This window comes from Xiphophorus maculatus, chromosome 23 (assembly GCF_002775205.1).
Source record: "Xiphophorus maculatus strain JP 163 A chromosome 23, X_maculatus-5.0-male, whole genome shotgun sequence".
Taxonomy (NCBI): domain Eukaryota; kingdom Metazoa; phylum Chordata; class Actinopteri; order Cyprinodontiformes; family Poeciliidae; genus Xiphophorus; species Xiphophorus maculatus.
Genome location: NC_036465.1, coordinates 864,016 through 886,314, shown reverse-complemented (window position 1 = coordinate 886,314; position 22,299 = coordinate 864,016). Strand labels below are relative to the sequence as shown.

The following is a 22,299-nucleotide window of genomic DNA, read 5'->3' as shown; positions in this document are numbered from 1 at the left end:
GAAAATCACTCAGCTTTGATCTTCATCAGTGCAGACAGAGCGTCTGCTTCGTTGTTTTTGGGTCATTTTCTACTGATATTGACCTGATTGGACACACCTGGACACACCTGTGTGGGTCATTAATGGCCCCAGATCTGGACCGGCGTCCTGCTGCTGGTTTATGTTTTCTAGTTTAGATGTAACAGTTTCAGACGCTGTTGCTGTTTTCAGGCTCTTGCTGCCAGGTCAGACGTTTGGATCCAAACTAGTTGCTGTTTTTTCCTTCACATGGTGTTTCTGTGACTCCATGTTTTCTTCCTCCTCCTCTTCCTCCTCACGCCTTCATCAGGACCGCTCAGGTTTTCCTGCTTCTCTCGCCGTCGCTGTGCTCTCTGTGTCAGAGTCGCCACCTCTTTTAATGGGTGTCACCTGCTGGAGAAATGGCCAGGGCCTCAATGTGCCATAGCAGTAATTTAACACTGTCACACACACACGCACGCACGCACACACACACACACACCGTGATTTATTACTCCTGGGACTGTTGCAGAAGTGCTGCATGTTGGGCGGCTGTGCAGAGATACGACAGCAGTAAATTAGAGCGTGCTATTGTGTGTGTGTGTGTGTGTGTGTGTGTGCGTGTGTGTGGGTGTGTGTGTGTGTGTCAGTGACCACCACAGACTCGCCTTGCTGGGAGAGCAGACAGCTTTCAGCAGGTCGGAGCGTTTGGATCGGGTCGGGCTGATTTCTGCTAAATTCTCTGATTAGTTGCTGAGTCAGAGGAAGAAATGAAGTTTTGTCTCACTTTATCACCTTCTGATGCTTTCAGTCCGTTTCGGTGCGGTAACGTTTGAGCAGGTTAAGCCTGGATTCGGCCCGGTTCTGTTAGATCAGAACCGGTTCTGTACATTCTGGTGTGGCTCAGTCTTCACTTCCTGAACAGATTTACAGTCAAAATGTTGTTTTCAACTAATTTTATGACTTTACCTGTTATTATTTTAAGATAATGGTAACCTGCTAAACACATGAAAAGTTAGCAGGAAGCTAACGCTGAGCTGCAGAGTGAGCAGAACCAGAGGAACCGTCGGTTCTGATGCCGTGTAGCATTTCTGATCCACATCCACATGATGCACATCTGGGTGTGTGTGGGGGGGGGGGGGGGGGGTCTGTGTGTGTCAGTCTGATGCCAAAAGGCTCTTGACATCAGACTGACAGCTGAGGATGATGGATGAGCTGCAGAAAGTGGACAGTAATCAGATGGGGTTGTGTTTTAGAGTGTGAGTGTGTGTGTGTGAGTGTGTGTGAGTGTGTGTGTGTGTGTGTGTGTGTGTGTGTGGGTGTGTGTGAGTGTGTGTGATGGACAGCTGAGGCCTCCTAACACTGACTTGCAGAGATGATTGGGCCGTATGTTTGTCATCAATTTCTCCCTCAGATCTGCGTCCAGACTCCAGATCCGTCTGGTCCGATCCGCTCCACAGCTTCCGCTCTTCTTCTCTGTTTCCGTCTCGTTGTTATAGCGTCGTCCCGGTTACGCAGAGTTTCTGATTTTTACCCGGTTTCCCCTTCCGACAACCGTAAGGACCATCAGGAGGCTGAACGATGATCTTGCAGGTTTTCCCGCCGCGTTCAGAGCGATCCGTCGGATCCAACACTTTAGACGAGTTGGATCTGAAACATCCAACATGTCCGCCAAGGACCAATGAGAACGCAGCCTGTTGAACGTGATGTTCAGCCAATCAGAAAGCAAGGAGACGTCATCCAGATGTGCTCTAACATTCAGTGACTTGGCAGCAGTCGGTGTTTCTAGGGGACACATTTTACGGTTACACCAAAAATCTGAGTTTGGACGGAACCAGAGCCTGAGCTCAGTCGGACTCTGAACGGCTCCATGAACGTGAAGCAGGTTTCCTTCAAATCGACGGCTTTAAATGGGAGTTTTCTGACCCGTTTGCTTAAATTATATTAATTAAAAAAGAAATGAGTGAAATGTGAGGCTCGGGTAACGAGTCTCTGCTCAGTCGTCTCTCATTTAATATTTAGAAATAACGTCATCAGACCGACAAAAGTAGAAATGAAGTGCAGATACTTTAAAGATTTGAAAAACAATGACCAGAGGTTGTTTCTGCCTGGACCTTGTCTGTTTTCTTCCCAGAGAAAATCATAAAATTAAAAGTTTTTAATGGAATTGTCTGTTTTACTGAGGAAATCCAGGATTTTCCATGTAAAAGTTTCTAGATCTGCTTTCTAGATCCGCCTCTAACCAGCCAGAGCAGCCGGCTCAGATGATATTTTTTATTTTGCCGCCCTCATAACCTGCTCTAATTTCCACTTAACCCATCCTGCACCCATTAACATTTCGCCGCTCTGATTTATTTTTCTGTTATTATTTCTTTAATCTTCCGTCCCGCTCTTCATCTCTCCGCTCTCGCCTCCTCCTACTCATCAGTTCCAGGTCCGTTTGTTTCTCCGAGCCTCGACACCATTCGGTGGATTGGTGAGCGTCGCCAAGGCAACGCGAGTAAACATAGAGCTTTTACATCCCGGTACCAGAAAAACCCGTTTCTGCAGCGATTCTGCTGCTCCTCACTGGATCAGTCAGATCAGGTTCGGATTCACTAAAGGAGAGCAACTATCGCATTTTAGACAATATCTTCATTTTGTTTATCAAAAAAGGAGTGACTTATGTATTTGGATCTTTTAGTGTACGTCTAATATTGCAAAAAATAAGCTTGAGGTTAAATCTAAATCTCTAAATGCCAATTTTAATCTGATAATTCAATGAGTTAGTTGAATAATCGGTAATATTTCGCCTTAACCGTCTCAGTGCTGCCCTCTATAGGTTGAGAGAGAGGGATTATTTTCTGGAGAGAGAGATGATGGAGGAGGGATGAACGGAGAGGCGGAGGGATGAACGGAGAGGCGGAGGGATGAACGGAGAGGCGGAGGGATGAACGGAGTGAGTGTCTCCTGCTGCTCTTCTTCTGCCTCTAATCTCTGCTGGGAGGAAATGAGAAACACACACCTACAGACACACACACCTTCCTGAGCGCCACACACACATCAATATTTAACTTATATAATTCTAATTAATTATTTGTAATAATAATTCCATTAATATTAATGGAATTATTGTTTGAGTTTCTCCAGTTTGAATCTGGGAATCATAAAGTTAGCTTGAAGCTACATAAGGAAACATGACTTGGCCTGACGATAAACTATCCCAGAACGTATTGTGATAATCGATAATATTGCTGTTTGGAGACAGTTTTTTAGTAGTAATGTCATAATAATAATGCAGGAATATTCTCAGTCAAACTTTAAAGTCTAATAAATATTTAATACTGGAGCTGGAAAATATTTTTAATATCCAAAGAAAAGAAAAAACTACAGAACCAACAAATAAAATTAATTCTGAATTATCTGTAAACAAAATTATCCTTTAAAAAATGATAATTCTTTAATTATCACTGAAAGCTTTTATCATTAAGTTTATGGTAGAAAGAGAAAAACAATAAATCATGCAAATGGAAAATATTGAGTTTGTTTTAATTTATCATGTGATTGATTGATTGATTGATTGATTGATTGATTGATTGATTGAATTGAAGCTTCAGACAGAAACACAGGAATGATGTTAGTTTGTTAGTTCATCCATCATGATAACGCCACCAAACTCTGATCTCCATCCACCGGGCCGGTTCCGGTCCATTCTGGTCTGTTCCTGTGTGTTGCCATGGATACCGTAGTTTGAGGGTTCTGTTCGCCATCAGGATGACAGAGCTGCCATGAGGCCGGGCAGATCATGAGGTTCTGGTTTTGTTTTATACTGGAGTAACCACAGAACCAGGACTCAGTTAAAACAGAACCTGGTGGTCAGAACCGGCGCTGTTCGGATCGGCTGCTTTACTCTTCAGAGGTTTCAGATGTTTGGAGTCAAATGTAGCAGAAAGCTGCAAGAAAACCATTTTTATTCCTGCTGGAGACCCACAACCACCGGAAACCTGCTTCTGTTCTGGTCCTGGTAGAAAATCAGACGTTAACGTTTTATAGCAGAACCGCTACAGGAGGTTTAAACAACGGCAAGGAAGGAGGAAGAGAGGCGGGCAAAAACTGGCAGAGCGTTTGGCGAAGAACAGAGTCAGACTGATTACTGGCAGGTTGCAGCTGTGAGGGGAGAGAGAGCGAGCCGCAGGCAGGCTGAGGGAGAGAGAGAGAGAGGTATAACAGAGCGAGGAGGAGGAGGAAACACAGACAAATCTAACCAAAACTAGAAGAAGAAATAATAATAATAAAAATAACCACTAAAATAAAACAGAAACTGGCTCATCTGATCAAAATTAAGAATAGCGAAGGATGCTTCACCTCATCAGCCCTGTTCAGTCAACCCAACTCCAGTCTGTCTGCCTAGTCAAAGTCTGGTTCGGTTGGTGAAGTGAACTCTGGTTCGGTTTGAATGCATGTGTGACCAGAGACCGCTCTAAAAGCAGGAAGTGGACTACAGCACAGGGCATTCTGGGTAAATACAGCCAAAGCTAACATGCTAGCCTAGCGCTAGCAGCAGAAATGGCTCCTGGTCTTTAGCCAAAGACTAAAGGGAAATCCTCCAACACTAAAATCTGACGCCTCCATCTTGTTTCCATCTGGTGAAGAAGGAAGTTGCTCTCAGTGTCTTCAGAGGTTTTCATGTTTCCTTCAGTGGTTCTTGGTGCAGCGCCCCCACAGGCCAGGAGGGGAACAGGTTGGTTTGACTCAGAACCACAGCAGCTGGAGGTGGAGCAGATGGTGAAGTTCTGGTTCCAGTAGAACCGGGTCGACCGGACCATCAGGAGGAAAACATCCTGACAGTCAAATTGACCTCTGCTTCCTCTCATCAGGGCGTCTGCTTCTGTTTTCCTTTTCTTCATATCCTGGTTCTTACTCTTTGTCCACCTGACTCCTACGATGTCCCCTACCTTCACCCCCCCACACACTTTAACCCCCCCTCCATTAGCAGATTAGTTTCAGTCCCATAACGCTGCCACCGTGTCTTTATTGGCTCTCATTAACCCTAAATCATCCTTTGTTTCTGCTTTGCTGCTCCCTCTAACACACACTTCAGTCCTGATCCACACACACACACACACACTTCAGTCCTGATCCACACACACACACACACACTTCAGTCCTGATCCACACACACACACTTCAGTCCTGATCCACACACACACACACACTTCAGTCCTGATCCACACACACACACACACACACACACACACTTCAGTCCTGATCCACACACACACACACACACTTCAGTCCTGATCCACACACACACACACACACTTCAGTCCTGATCCACACACACACACACACACACCCCAGTCCTGATCCACACACACACCATGTCGTGTTGGCAGCCCGGCGGTGGTTTCTGTTGTTACCTTTGATTGAACATTTTCCTAATGAATTATTAGTTTCTTTGAGATTTCATCATAAATGTATATAATAAATTTTAGAATCATTATCAAGTTTTTACATCATTTAATATTGAATACATTCTGTTATTACATTTGTTTATATCTGCTTTTGTCAGTTATTTTATGAGATTGTTGATTTATTTTTCTAAACACAATATAATTATAATTATAAATATGATAAATAATAATAAATAAATGAATTCAATAACAATGCCAACATTTAATAGTTAGATTTAAATAAATGATATTAATGCTATCAATTTTACCTACAACAACAATAACATATTGTATTAATATTGAAGAAAAATTATAACAAAAACATAATAATACAGGATAATCAAATAATGAAAGATTTAAAAAAATAACCATAAAAATATTTTTTTATTCAGTCAGTATTTTTTATTATAATTCTTTGTTAAAAAGCCATAATCTGAATTATTCAGAAATACATCAGTCTTCATAATAATAACGTATAATTCTCATCTCTACTCTTTTTATTTATTTTTTTAGATAAATTAACTTTATTTAAACATTCAGCATAAGACCTGTTATTTCATTTTTTATTTCATTGACTTACAGAGATTCTGTACAATCTACCCAAATGTTTCTGAATCCTAAGTCATTTTTATCTGTAATAAATAAAAAACCAGAAATAATTTGAAAATGTTGTCATTAGTTTGATGCGATTTTTTTTACATAAACCTGATAAAAACAACTCAAAACAATTAACAGCTTCTGAAATACTTTTTTTTTTTACCCCTCCAGGGGGTATTTTGTGGCTCTAGTGTCCCTTATATGACAGCAGGCTGACAGGAAACGGGGAAGACATGCGGCAAATATTGTTGGGTCCGGGAGTCGAACCCACGACGAGGACTCAAGGCCTCCAAACATAGCGCTAACCGCTACGCCACCACGGCACGCCCCCTGAAATGCATTTTTTGAAACAGGATGTAAATAACAGGAAAAAAATGTCTCAAGTTTTACAATCATTAAAATTTTTCTATTTAAAAAAACAACAAGTAAAATCAACATTTATCTGAAAAATGGATTCTGTTCTAAAAAATAAACAAAGACGTGTTTGGGTGTTATCGTCTCTGTTTGGGTTAAATATAAAAAAGGTTTTATTTTAAATATAAAAGACGGAAAGCATTTAAATTTATTAATGAAGCACTTCTACAATCATGAATTTACATTATTAAAAGCTAATAAAATAATTAAGGAAATCATTCATTTATAGTATCCATTTCCTGCTTTTTTTAAACCAAATATTATGTAGAATATATTATAGAGATTATTAAATATAATCTCTATCACCACGTCTGATTCTCATGGGTTAATCCAGCTGATTTCTGTTCTTCTTCTTCTGTTTTTTAATCCTGAAATTGAGATGTTAAAGAGACTAAAATCAATTTCCTGCACCTGTTCCCTCTGCTGGAGCAGAACCAGGAGCCACTCAATCCAATCTGGACCCTAATGGACACACACACCTACACACACACACACATACACAGGTAGAACATCATACAGCTGCAAACAGCTTAATGCAGTAACCAGTGCAGACTGCCGGTCCTCACAGCGATATGTAAACAGATGAAGGCATTCATGCAGACACACACACACATGCTTAGTTAGCTCTAACATTAGCCACTTCCTGCTGCTAACTACATCACGGCCGCACTAAAGAGATTAGACACACACACACACTCTCCAGCAGAGAGACCCTGCGGCTAGCAGCTAGCAGCTGCTGCTGAAGCAACAGTCGGCTGTTTGCATCACAGTCGGTTTATTTCAGCGGATCGGACCGGACAGAACCTCCAGAACCTTCTTGTCTTTGTTCACAGGAACAGCAGAATAAAACATGGAGGCTTCTTTTTAAACACATGTTCATTCAGCATTAACTTTAACTGTGTTAACTTCACCGTTTCCATTAATAATTTTACACACAGTTTCCACAGCCGGTGTGTGGAGGTTAAAGGGCATCATGCCTCCATGTTGGGGAGGGAGAGATGCTGTAAAAAAAAAACACCAAAACAATAAAAAACAACAACAAAAAAACAAAAGCGTGTCGTAAAAACCAGCAGCTCTCTGATGGCGGCCATCTTTCCTCCACTGCCGAGACAAACAGTAACAGTGGTCACATGACTGACGTCGGCGCCGCCTTATTTATGCAGCCTGAGATGACGATATTCTCACTCCGTAACATCAGCACCGCTCAGGAACTGCTCTGGCTTTACCAAAATGCCCGCATGGTAACCGTGACGACGCCGACCAGCCATGAGACGCATCAGAAATCATCAGCAGAACAGAACCGGGCATGGAGGGTTGTAGGGTCACCTCTGGGTTCAGTACCGCCTCTGCTCACACACACACACACCCCGCTCACACATACTGCTCACACACACACACACACACCCCGCTCACACATACTGCTCACACACACACACACACACCCCGCTCACACACACTGCTCACACACACACACACCGCTCCTGCAGTCCAATCTGCTAATTTCATCCTCAAGAAGACGAAACGCTTCACTCAGCTCCTCCGTCTCTTCCCAGAATGCTTTGCTTCTCTCTCCTCTGACTGAATTGTTTCTTTTCTTTCACCTGTTTTCTCTCTGTTTGCTGCCGGCTTTCTGTTCGTTGTTCCTCGGTGGTTCTGCCCGTCGGCCCGGTTCTGTTCTGAACTTTAAATGTTTCCAGTTCCAGTTAGTCACCAAATGAACTCGGTTCTGATAGGTTCTGTTATTTAGTTGAGTTTAGGTTTAATTCAGTTTTAATTAGTTTTTAGAGTGTTTGATCTTTTTTATTACCGTAGTTACTGTTAGTTAAATATTGTTTAGTTTGTTTTTTATTATAGTTTTTAGTTTTTTCATACTTTGGTTTATTTTTATAAAATATACTAAGTATACTTTGAATTCACAGAATATTGTTATTTTGTATATATTTCTTATTAATTCTCAACAGAATAAACTTTTTAATATATTAATTCGGTTTTTGTTGAACAACCAACTGGTTCCTCCGAACTTTTACTGTCACCATTTTGTAGTGCTGTAATTGGCAGAATTTGTTTTTTATTTTAATAATCTATAATTAGTCTTCTGAAATTATTAGAAATAATAAATGCTCCATTTATTCTAGACACTTGTGTATTAAAATGACCAGAATAAAATCCACGGTCTAGTTTTAAGCTAATATTTTTTGACTTCAGCAGAAATCCAAAAACTGAACCAGTTTCAGTTCAGCTGAAAGACACTTAAAGTATAAAGAAATAAAGAAGTATAAGAATAAAGAAACAATCAGGAGCTTTTGAAAATGATGATTGATAGCGTAGAGGTTTTATTTTATACTGAATCTGTTTTTTCCACTCTTTATTCTCTTTATTTTTATACATAAATGTAAAACTGAAAGCATCTGCATTGATCAATTGATCAGAGAAATCCGCCAATCAGAAGCCAGAACTGAACCGTTTCCTCTGAACCGACTCAAATACTGAAAAATTATATTTATTTTTCAGATTCTTCAAATCCACAGTTTAGAAATCAGAAAAATAATAAGAAATACATTTATAATTATAACTGAACATCGACCGGTTCAGTTGATCTCTCTTTCCTTTTCCAGCAGTCTGCTCTTATCTGCCTTTTATTTATTCACCCTTCCCTTCATCTATTTTTCACCTCCTTTTAATCCAGATTCCTCCCTCCATTCATCTCTCCTCCTTATGTTGAACTTAACGTCCTTTCTTCATCTTGCACTCCTCCAGGTTTTATTGGCTCCATTAATGTCCCTAAGAGGCTCCGGTATCAGAGCGAGTCCAGTAGTGCTTAGTCCGGTGGATGGCGATTCAGATGTGAAAACACATTAAACCAAAATGGCCTCTGTGGCTTTAAAATGAATTAGACAATAACAAATGACCAGCAGGGCGACTTAACCTCTACAACTATTCCTTCCCTTCCTCCTGATGAGAGTAACTCATCTGAATTTGCTGGATGTGTTTCAGGCAGAGGGCCAGAAAAGCTTTTATATCCATAAAGGCCCATGGATCACAGAGAATTGCATTAAGCTGTCCAATTTAATTACAGTATCGACCAAACATAATAGATACTTACAGGCTCCTGAAGAGCGATAGGCTGGAGGGCCGAACAACGCGCTCCCAAAAACGCACACACTGTCCATTTATAATGCTGATGCAGGGCTGGAGCCCAACGCCGCACATGTCCCCTGAGGTGTGTGTGTCCGCCGAGGTGTGTGTGTCAGGTGAGATGTGTGTGTGTCCTCTGAGGTGTGTGTGTGTGTGTGTGTGTGTCAGGTGAGGTGAGGTGTCTGTGTGTCTGGTGAGGTGTCTGTGTATGTCTCTGAGAAATGAGTGAGGAAGCCCCAGGAGAGCTTTTTTAGAAGCTTAGTTTGAGTTTGATGCTCCAGCTCCCAAATGACTTGTTCTCTGCAAACATAACAAATAATCTAACACACACACACACATATGGATATTTCTATCCATATTACGACTTTACATGGACTTCCATTCATTTTACTGACTATATTAGGGACTAACCCAAACATTTTCAACACTTTCTGCTAGCCTTAACCATTACTAGCATAGACACATTGACTAGCATTTGTTTTAACTAAATTGTCATTATAATGCTAAATCTTAAATGTACGCCGGATATGTAAAAGAGAAAAAAACTCTGTGCTTTGCTACTAATTATCAATAATACAACTAACCAAGACCCAAAGGTTTTACATTCCATAAGAAAAAGTTTTAGTTTAAAAAATATTGAGAAAGAGAAAAGTAGGTCAGTTATGCTAGCTTTACTTTGAGCATCTTAATATGTAGGTGAGCTGCAGAATTTGGTATGTTTTGGTTCAGTTGGCAGTAAAGTAAGGTGACACACACACCAACTCTCTGATTGATCATCACTAGAGCAGATATTTAAATTAGCTAATCAAGTTATATCTATTTTTTAATGATTATTAATAATGACAAAACAAACATCAGGCCTGAAAACATGAGACTGTAACAGATTGAATGTTCTGCTCTTTATGTAGGAAATGTTTTTTTTTTTAAGTTGATGTACACTTAAATGTAATCTCTGCTCTTGGCAATTGGAGCTGTTGTCAGTCGGTTGCCATGACGATAGCTATTCATGTTGCATGAAGTAGATAGATAGAAAGATCACTTTATTTTTTCCCCTGCAGGTAAATTGCACAAAGATGATGTAAATGATCAGGTTTCATTTTGTTAACAGAATAATTCTACCGCATGGCTGTGGATAAATATCCAGATGGAAACAATAAAATTCAACATTCCTATTTAAATTAGGTTTGGTTGGTATCGTTAACCAAACCTAATTTAAATCTTAAAACCTGGTTTTGGTTCTCATTGGTCCTCAGAAAGTTTGTATATCTGCCAAACACAGTCTCAAATAGGTTAACTAAACAAGTACACGCACACACACACACACGTACACACACGCTTAGCTACATTTAGCTAGAAGTGCTGTCCCACTGCAGCCAGCCAGGCTGTCAAGCCTCCATCCACCATGATCAATATAGGGGGCAATATTTTTATTCATACAGCTCCCACTTAATTAAATCACTGGGAATGGGGGGAGGGGGTTGTGGTGATGGGGCGGGGGGGTGCAGGGCGCCAGAGCAAGGGCACCGAGGCAAAGGAGCGATGAAGAGCAGCAAAGACATGAAGGAGAGAGATGAGAAACTGAGGCCATTCAGTGTTTCCTCCATTAATGCATCACCGCAACATGGAGGTCAAATCTAAAGGTCACCCTGCTCTAATGGGGGGAGGGGGGAGGGGGTGGCTTTGCAGCAACATTTCCCATTTATTAAAAAAAAAAAAAACGGTTATTCTGTTAGCAAGCCGGAGAGCTCTTAGGAGGATCAGAACAAAATGGCCACAGTGTTTCCAACAGAGAGCAAAACATTATGACCACCAGTCCAACATGGCCGCTTTGCTGCATGTCTGGTCTGGTAGCGAGACATGCTGCATGGATGCTTCAGCAGCCGCATCCCTAACACACACACACACACACACACTGCTGGAGAAACCAGCGGTGTAAACCAGCGGTGTATCCCAAAGCTGAGTGCCTTATAACCCAATGATTACTACAGAAGCTCTGTCTGCGCTGATGAAGATTCGCTCACATCAGCTAGCTAAATAGAGCAGCACATTACTGTAAAAGTCTTTCCAGTGTGGATACAAGCATAAACATTAGCATGCTAACCTCTCAGGTTGGATTGTTTCCATATTTCCCCATCAGCCACTTAAATTTCAGGATGTTGGCCATTTTCAAGATGGCTGCCGTGGTAGAGCCTTTTTAACCAATTATTACCATAAAATGCTTCACATTTTCATGACTTGGATCATTTTCAACATTGGTCATCCTTCTTTAAAGTGACAAAATGCAACAGAATCAGAAACTGAGACCACAAAGGAGATGAAAGACAGTCATCTTAATGATTAGCATTAGCTTCTGCTAATTTTTTATGTTCTCAGTGGTTTACTGTATATTCTGCTCATTTTTAACAGGGTTAGCAGTTTATTGTTAGCAACTGCTAATTTTTTTAATGTGATTGACAGTTTAGTGTTAGCTTCCACTGATTTTTTTATGTACTTAGATGGTTAGCATAAGTTTCCGCTAATCTTTTAATGTGCTTAGCCGCTTAGTGTTAGCTTCTGCTAATTTATTTTAAGTGTTTAGCAGATTATCATTAGGATAGCTAATATTTTTTGTAGTCAATTATTGGTTAGTGAAGCTAACTTTTTGGTTAGCTGTGCTAGCATTGGCAATAATTACTGCATATTTTAGAGCAAATATATATTCTCCTTAGCAACCTGAAAAAGGTTGTAAAGACCAAGAACACATATAATTTCTGTTGTTTAGAACATGTAGGCTATGAATTAACAGGGATGTTATGACGCAGAAATCTAAAAACAGAAAGCAGCTGATCATTTTTGCGTTCCATCCTGAATCACTGTTCTGTTTGCCAGGGGAAAAATACTTCTAGTTCAGAACATTTTGCATAAAAAGAAAAGGAGAATCGCTGCTTGACAGCTCAATACCACAGTCATGCTGTTTGCAGCTCAGTGCCAGCTCTGGGTAATATATATCCCTGCAGTTTGTTGGCAGCCATCGGCATCATTCAAGTGGAGTGGATCCGTAGCCAAGCAGTGGTTCTGATGGGAAGCTTCCAGTTTGAAATGCGTGGAGCTATACGTTCGTGACGTTGCCAGGATGCAGATCTGATGGGATAAAAGTTTTCCCAGAACAAATGAAGGTTAGAGGAAAAGCTTCCAGTGTTTATCCCCAGTTCACATTCCAGCATAAAACCAGTTTCAGGCTCAGAACGTGGTTACTGTCCCACTCCTGTTTCATCTGAAACCCTGTGAGTGTTGCCTCAGAGTATGACGTCATAACAGGAAATACTATGTTCATATTAAACTGATGTTCTTCTTATGCTGTAGTAGTTCTGACCTGAAGACCGGCTTTTGGTCCAAACGGTTGACAGCGAAAGGTTCTGAATGGCGTTCAGCAGTCCGAACACCTGCAGCATGACTTTGGGTTCACCCTCCAGCGGAGTGTCTTGAAACCTGAAGAATATGAACCAGCCAGCAGTCAATATTTATTACTCTCTTTATGGGACAATATTAAATACTGTTACATCCCCCAGGGGGGCCGAGCGAGAGCCAGACAATGGGAGAGAAAGTGATGAAGCTGTAGCTGGATGGAGGAAGTGGGAGAGATGATGTAACACTCCGAGTTCTGATGAGGAAACGTTGAAACCTCCATGAGTCTTCCTGGAGCCCTGAGATGAGTCAAAGACCCAAACACAAAGACCCAAACACAAAGACCCAAACACAAAGACTCAAACACAAAGACCCAAACAGAAAGACTCAAACACAAAGACTCAAACAGAAAGACCCAAACACAAAGACTCAAACAGAAAAACTCAAACACAAAAACTCAAACACAAAGACTCAAACACAAAGACTCAAACACAAAGACCCAAACACAAAGACTCAAACAGAAAAACTCAAACACAAAAACTCAAACACAAAGACTCAAACACAAAGACTCAAACACAAAGACTCAAACACAAAGACCCAAACACAAAGACTCAAACACAAAGACCCAAACACAAAGACCCAAACACAAAGACTCAAACACAAAGACTCAAACACAAAGACCCAAACACAAAGACCCAAACACAAAGACCCAAACACAAAGACTCAAACACAAAGACTCAAACACAAAGACTCAAACACAAAGACCCAAACAGAAAGACTCAAACACAAAGACCCAAACAGAAAGACCCAAACACAAAGACTCAAACACAAAGACTCAAACAGAAAGACCCAAACACAAAGACTCAAACACAAAGACTCAAACACAAAGACTCAAACACAAAGACTCAAACACAAAGACCCAAACACAAAGACTCAAACACAAAGACCCAAACACAAAGACTCAAACACAAAGACCCAAACACAAAGACCCAAACACAAAGACTCAAACAGAAAGACTCAAACACAAAGACTCAAATAGAAAGACCCAAACACAAAGACTCAAACAGAAAAACTCAAACACAAAGACTCAAACACAAAGACTCAAACACAAAGACCCAAACACAAAGACTCAAACACAAAGACCCAAACACAAAGACTCAAATAGAAAGACTCAAACACAAAGACTCAAACACAAAGACTCAAACAGAAAGACTCAAACACAAAGACTCAAATAGAAAGACCCAAACAAAAAGACTCAGACTAGGGTTTTGTAAATGAATATTTTAGTAATCAAGTAATCTTATCGATTATTTTTAATTAATTGAGTAATCGGATAAAAAAATATAAAATAAAGCATTGATAAATCTAGAATAACACCGCTGTTACTATGGGATATCAATATCAGTCCAGTTTTTCATATTTGAGCATCTCTAACAGTTACTTTACTTTTCTGTAGTTTAGAAAATTAACCTGTAACAATAATAGCTCACTTTCTAAATTAACCTGATGAAAAGTTATACAAAGATCTGAAATTATATTCAATTTAATAATAAAGAGGCTCACAGATACGCTTATAAAAATGTCTATGCTCCAGCTTTTAGTTTATGTATTCATGTTCAGTCAGTTTAATAGATGAATTCTCACCTTGCCCCTTAACCTGACAAGCTTTGGGTTTGAGAAAACAGGAAATGTCGCCTGGAGTGAGAGCTTGGGGGCAGGCGAGTGAGTGAACGTAAGATGGGGTGGAGGGGAGGAAATAGACCAGGGGGCGAACGTAAGAACTGGGGGAGCAATATGGGATTTTTACGGCACCTTCGTTCGTCACACTCAGAAACTCATCTACAGCCATGAACCGCCACAACGCTCCCCCAGCCGTTTGTTCAGACCGGGATGATATGAAATTTATTGTGTGGTTCGTCCGTAAAGCTACACTTACACTGTAACCATCAGCTACTCAGTCGCCCGCCGTGTTCATCAGCTCACCTGTATTAATACCTGCAGCTCTTCCTGTCGTTCGCTCTGAACCAGCAGCTCCTGGAGGAGAAAGGCTGCCGTACTCCAGGCATGGCGCCAGTCATTTTAAAGATGCTTATTGGTCCCCCGAAAACAACAAAACCCCGGGCGTTATCACCAATCAATAAAATCCACTTTTCAAACTTGAAAATTGGACGTTATGCCGCTAACACTTAGCTTTCGTCAACAACTCAGAGGCGGAAGTCAGAGCTCCGCGCAACACAAATAATATCCCGGCCGGAACACGGTGCGCTAAATAATAAAACATAAATTAACGAAACTTTGAGGCAGATAAATTTTTCTCAAGGAATTTTAATAATCGAGGTACTCGAATCATTCGAGGAATCGTTTCAGCCCTAACTCACACACAGACTCAAACCCAAAGACCCAAACAAAAGGACTGAGTCACAGAGACCCAGCACAGGGAACCTGTTGTCACTCCGGCAACGAAAACAGGTTCTTTGTGCTGATACTGAACATTTCTGTTCGTGTGAAAGAAGTATTAAAGTGTTGATTCTGCTTAGAGACAGGAAGTGGGTCGGCTGGATCTCTGGCTGAGCCAGAGATATTATGAGATGGTTCAGATCAGAGCAGATTCACGAGGAACAGAAACTAATAAATAAGGTTTAAATAATGGGAGGAACGGCGAGGAGAGAGAGGAAGAGAGGCGGGTAAAAACTGGCAGAACGTTTTTACCCGCTCTGGTCGGATTGATTACTGGCAGGTTGCAGCTGTGAGGGGAGAGAGAGCGAGCCGCAGGCAGGCTGAGGGAGAGAGAGAGAGAGGTATAACAGAGCGAGGAGGAGGAAACACAGACAAATCTAACCAAAACTAGAAGAAATAATAATAATAAAAACAACCACTAAAATAAAACAGAAACTGGCTCATCTGATCAAAATTAAGAATAACAAATGAATGCTTCCACCAGCCTTGTTCAGTCAACCCGACTCCAGTCTGTCTGCCTAGTCAAAGTCTGGTTTGGTTGGTGACCTCTAATCGACCTCTCATCTCTGGTCCTCCAAACCTCGGTCTGGGTTTGGTTGAAGAGAACACTGGTTCGGTTTGAATGCATGTGTGACCAGAGACCGCTCTAAAAGCAGGAAGTGGACTACAGCGCAGGGCATTCTGGGTAATTATAACCAAAACAAATATGTTAGCCTAGCGCTAGCAGCAGAAATGGCTCCTGGTCTATGCGATTAAACTATATCAATTGATGATAAAATCTCTGGCCAGTGTGAGGATTTGTGAATTCTCCTTTTTTGCGTTTGTGTGTGGAAACCAGAACCAGCTGGTTTTCATTCTGCAGATAGAGAACAGTGTTTCTTTCTCTGTCAGTTTTTCTTTAATTTTTACCATTTTACATATCATTTTCTTCATATTTCAAGACTTATTCCCTGAATCACACACAATCTAATTAATCTCTTTTCTGTGTTGATTCAGATGTTGCATTTTTATTTTCTCTGCCGTCTATATGAACACAAAAACAAAGATTTGTTGTTAAATGTTGTATTTTCTTATGTGGGCAGCAGCGAGGCTCTTAAAGGGTTAACTGTAATATCCTCAGCATCAAAAGGCGACCTGCGAATGTTATTATTCTTCTCAGATGAATAATGGAGCCTTATATAAAGAAGGTGTTTTACACACACACACGCACACGCACACACACACACACACACACACACACACACACACACGTGGCTCCTTGCATGACCTCCAGCTGACAGAAGATCCCTTCGCCGTCCCAGCGGATCCCGGGGTTTCGGGGGCCGCGTGGGGCCGCCGTGGCCCGGACAGAGGGCCCCTGCCTGGGTAAACTTCCCAGCATTCGGGGGGTCTGTGTAGCGAAGGCCTGGAAGTCATTTACCCCATAAATTACTCTGAGCTTAGAGAGTCATGACTAACATGGAGCAAACAATCAGAGCGGTTTGTTCTCCCTCTGCTGCATTTTATTGTTCTTCCTCGTCCTTCTCTGTGGTTGCCACTCCTCTTTCTCTCTACATCTTAAACTCCAGATAATCTCTGAAATTTCTGTTGTCCATCTTTTCTCCAACCAGATTGCTTCAGTTTCACCATATTTCACAGGATTGATGGTTGATTCGAACAGCCAGATTAATCAGATTAATTGCTGCCTCTGTCTCAGAGGCCTGGATGTAACGGCAGCTCAGATTGGCCGGGAGCCTGGGGATCTGTTTGGGGATCCATTCTGGGATCTGTTCGGGGATCCATTCTGGGATCTGTTCGGGAATTAATTCTGGGATCTGTTTGGGAATTAATTCTGGGATCTGTTTGGGGATCCATTCTGGGATCTGTTTGGGAATTAATTCTGGGATCTGTTCGGGGATCCATTCTGGGATCTGTTTGGGAATTAATTCTGGGATCTGTTCGGGGATCTGATCGGGGATCCGTTCGGGGATTTGTTTGGTTATCCTGCTGGTGTCGGCCGCCGCTCTTCTCAAAGGTCGGCAGGTCTGACCCTGGGATGAGTGGAGAGCAGCGATTAACCTGCTGCTGTGACTCTGATTATTGGATGTTTTCAGGTGTTTATGATCCTTTGAGTTGTTTTCCTATAAAAGGAAAATGCTAAACATAAATATAAGTTTTACCTTTCGTTTTCATGTGCAGCAAATTTCAGAATTAAGATAACATAAAACATCAACTGTTTTTAATTTTTCCTATCAGCTACTTGAATTTCAAGCTGGCCGCCATTTTTTAGACTTTTAAACCAATTATTGTGATGAAATGTTCCCCATTGTCAGGACCTGTATGAACTTTATGTCACATTGTATGTTTTCCTCTTTGGTCGTCATATTTATACAAACATAAAGTGATAAAATGTAGCAAAATCAGAAACTGAGGACTTTCCTGTTAGTGCGTCTGACACCAGAGAAGAAGCTAAAGCTAGCTTAATGTTTAGAACAAGTTTCTGCTAATTTTTTAATGTATTTAGAATGGTTTATGTAATTTTTTGATGTCATTAGCAGTTTAGTGTCAGCTTGTACACAATTTTTGTATTTTTGCATTAGGGTAACACATTTTTTGTGTCTAGTGGTTTATAGCGGTGATAGCTTCTGGTAATTTGTTTTGTGTTTAATGTTAGCAGAGCTAAGAATCTACTTTAGAAAATTAGCGGTTAGTGACACTAGATCAGTGGTTCTTAACCTGGGTGTGGGCTCAGCTAACCAAATATCTAGTGACTAGATATTTGGTTAGCTGAGCCCACACTGGCTGTATCTACTGCTGATTTAATGCTGTAGAAAATAAGCAGCCTTCTCTGTCATCCTTATAGTTTTAATCACAAATTTGGTTAAAGTTTTCCAGGAACCAGGATTTGGTGAAACAAACTTTGAACTATCAGCTCTTTCCTCATATTTCAATGTTTCTCTTATAGTTTATAGTTTTTCTTTTTAATTTTGTCTATAATAAATATTGTTGAATTTTATTTGTTATGGCTTCAGATATGTAACATTAGTCTAAAATGTTATTATTTCAGTGAGCAGATCTTTTTTTTTTACTGATTTCTCCTCATTGTTTTAGTTTTTTAATAAAACGTCGGCCATATTTCTGTTTGGACCGCCCAGATTTATCTGAATCAGACCCATCTCTGCAGGAGGGAATAAAGTTTTCAACCCCCAGCAGCAGCATGAAGGGAGGAGCAGTGAGACAGTCTCTTAGAGACAAACTGCCTCATCACGGCTTTTATTTGACTTTTTCTTCTGCCAGAACAAAGAGCAAATAGATGGTAAACAAAACAATAAAATATTATTAGCTCTGAAACGCCTGTAATAAATTACTTCTTAATGCTCCCTCCTCTATTTATTTTTCATCTACTTGTTTATATCTCACTGCTGCAAACAGATGAAAATTACAGAAAGGTTTGTTCTGGTTCTGAAGCTGCTAAAGTGGAAGCAGATGGGCTGATGCTGGAAGCAGGAAGAGGAAGACATGGAAACAAAGCGCAAACATGGCAGATATTCCCCGGTTCTGCTGCACATTCAAACATCATAACTGCATCATCTGGGCTGCGCCAAGGCTACAGCCTGCAGCAAGCAGAACGGGTCAGAAACTGGATCAGAACCCAGATTAGAACCCGGGTCAGAAACTGGATCAGAGCCCGGGTCATAAACCGAGTCAGAACAATGAAAACTTGCTTAGTTCAGCTAAGCAGCTCCTTCAGCAGTAAAAGTCAAACTGTTCCAGAAATACAGCAGATTTAACCAAAACTAGCAGCATGAAGCCCAAACCCAGGTTCTGGTTCTGCTCAGCCGAGTCAGCTTGCTGCTCCTCTGCAGCTGATTGGCTGTAAAAGAACCATCCTCAAACTTTCTGAGACAAAGAGTCACGTTACTGTGAAATTATTCCTAGTTTTCAGTTGTTTTTACACATAAAAATCTCTAAAGTGACATCCTGAAATAGTATTATGGACTAGAACGGTCTAGTCGAAGTTTCAGATGTTCTCCATCCAGCCTGCAGAGAAACGCTCCTCTATAAATGATCGATTGTGTGCCATTTTATGTTCATCTGTCCCATATGTAGAAATGCACTGTAAAACATGGGTAGTGGATGTGCGCATGCGCGCTGACGTCTACCGTTTCCTCTTCCCTGTACCTGATTGAGCTGCAGTCCAGTTATACCGTACTTTTTCGACGGGCTGTTTTTGATCCAAAAAGGAATTTCGTGTCTTTTATGAGTAATCAAAGGCAACAGAAGCCTACGCTAACAGGCCAGCGTTTCAAACCTCGAAAAAGAGATGGTGTTTCGTTGATTTAACTTTTTTAAGTCCAAGAAATCTTGAGTTTTAGATTTTAAATGTTTGAATTTATGAAAGATAAACTTTGTCTCCAAATATTGAGTAAACAAAGATTTTTAGGTCAGCACTTAAAAAAGGAGAAAAAAACAGGAGTTGGAAATATTTCCCAGAATCCTTAGCAGCAGGTTTTTGGAAGTGTTACTTTGTGTGTTAATAAGGCAAATATTTATATTATTACATCTGACAGTTTCCAGTGGCTGAGAAAAACATCAGCTTGCATTGTTTGAATGATCAAATTAAATATTTGATCAATTCAGTTTGCGTTTCTATCTTTGTGGGACTTTCCATTGACTTCCATTCATTTCTACAGCCCAACCAAAGCTCAGTTCACACCTTAGTCCTAAATCTGACCCCTGACCCAAACAGCATTTCCCCTTGTGGGGCCCAGGCTTCGGTCCCACAAGGAGCAGTGGGTCCCCACAACGTAGTATGTGTCAGGGAAATGGTCCCCACAAGGTATTAGAAACAAACGCACACACACACACACACACTTCACTCCGGCTGAATTTCCTTTTGTCTTTGAAGCTTTTTGGTCCAAATTGTTTCACTGATCATAAATGTCACATCATCCTTTGTTCTGAGGCAGAGTGGTGTGTGTGTGTGTGTGTGTGTGTTTTCTGTGTGTGTTTGTGTGTGTGTGTGTGTTTTCTGTGTGTGTGTGTGTGTGTGGGTGTGTGTGGGCGTGTGCGTGTGTGTGTGTGTGTGTGTGTGTGAGATCATGTGACTGATGTTCTCCTCGTCTCGTCTGCAGGGATCTCAGTGAGAATCAGATCCAGGCCGTTCCACGGAAAGCCTTCAGAGGAATCACCAACGTGAAGAACCTGTGAGTAGATCTGCTCTTCCTCACTCATCTTCCTCTTTACGCTTCCTCCTCTGACCCGGTTGGGTCAGAACCGGAACCAGAACCAGTTCAGGCTGTTTCAGCATTCTGAACATTTATTTTGTTTTATTGTGTCCTAATACAGGCATTTATTGTATCGTTTATCATTTATCGAGATAAATTTCTTATCATAAGAATTTTGATTTTTTGTTGTCATAATAAATTTCAGTTAAACCCAAAACTCTCCTTATTGTCGGGATTTTTAGTTTTTACTATTTTTTCCACTGTTTGTTCAAAGAAAGCATCAATAAACTTGAGGATATGATTAAACACATTTACTATTTTGTGATGTAAGTCACATTCTTTCTGTGACTCCTGAACTAAAGAGTCAAATTACAAACAGGAATGTTTTTCAAGAGCAGGATTTGTGTCTGGGGGAATATAGTTGCTGTGACACACAGTCTTACAGTTACCTAAAAAACAAAAGTTATTGCCGTCAGTTTTATCGTTATTTTATCGTCGTTCGGATCAATATGGTTGTCACGGTGACAAATAGATGTAAACATCTAGAACCTGGTGTCACACTGGATTGGTCAACCAGCAGGACCAGAACCCGCTTCACCTCCGATGACATCAGAGTTTATCGTCACGAACGCTTCGCGGTCGCAGAGATGATTTCATTCATAAAACCTGAGCTGAGTCTGTAAATAAATAAATAACTACTGTCTGCCTCCTGGTAGATCATTAATGCGTAAATCTGTTCTGCTGCGTTTTGTTGTGATCAGTTTAACACTGAACTCACTTTCACAAAGATTTTTTATTTCCTTTATTCAAGGGACTTTAAATGATTAAATGAATATGATAAACCCCGCCTCCTCGGCAACAGGCCCCGCCCCCTCCTTCAGAGGTTTGGTTCTGTTCGGAATCGCTCCATGCGGTTCTGTCGTTTATCCCTGATGTCCTAATCACCAATACCTGGATCAATACGCGGCTCGATCCATGCTTCTGATCGATAGCGGCTGATCGATCGGCCCTCTAAGCTGGCAGACAGACTCTTGGGTGAGTCTGTGATGAGAGAGAGGAAGTCGATACGGAGCGGGTCAGAACCAAGGGAACCGGACCCGCTCCAAATGGCTTCGCACCGTCTAAAAGAACTTTTTAACATTTTTACAGTTTTAATATTTAAAATGAGCTTTTTTAAAACAAATTAAACTTTATTTTCTCCGTCACTAATCCGGACTTTGTGGCCCATTTGGACCAGATTTTCAACTTCCTGTCTGGTGTCTTATTGCTTCAGTATTTCCACATAATGTTTCCTCATGATGCCGTCTGATTTATGAGGCTCCCACATCCTGATGCTGCCACCACCATACTTCGCAGTGGCAGCCTGGTGTTTCCTCCTGCAGACGCCTCAACAGAAATGAAGGACATTACAGGCGGTAACATAGAATTACTTTATTCATCCCAGCAGGGAAATTATTTAACCTGGTCATTTATGGTGCAAATGCAGTTAATTAATGAGAAACCAAACATTTTTAATCAGGTCCCATTTCTTTAGCAAAATGTCCTCAAGTTCAGGGGCGGATCTAGAAAAAAATCTATGGGGGGCAAGAGGGCCAGGGATTTTTCAGGGGTGGCAGCATATGTGTGTGTGTGTGTGTGTATATACAGTACATAGATATATCTATATATAGATATAC

The 22,299-nt window shown here is 41.0% G+C and overlaps 1 protein-coding gene across 2 annotated transcripts in view; it reads left to right on the top strand.

Moving 5' to 3' along the window:
• Positions 1–22,299, top strand: part of LOC102223201 (slit homolog 3 protein-like) — a 195,960-nt gene that overhangs the window by 96,702 nt on the left and 76,959 nt on the right. For both annotated transcript variants that reach the window (XR_002752286.1, XM_023328681.1), the window contains exon 5: positions 20,531–20,602. Coding sequence is in view for 1 of the 2 variants with exons in the window: in XM_023328681.1 (XP_023184449.1) it covers positions 20,531–20,602 (72 nt within the window). In the remaining variant the exon portion in view is untranslated. The remainder of the gene's footprint in view (positions 1–20,530; positions 20,603–22,299) is intronic.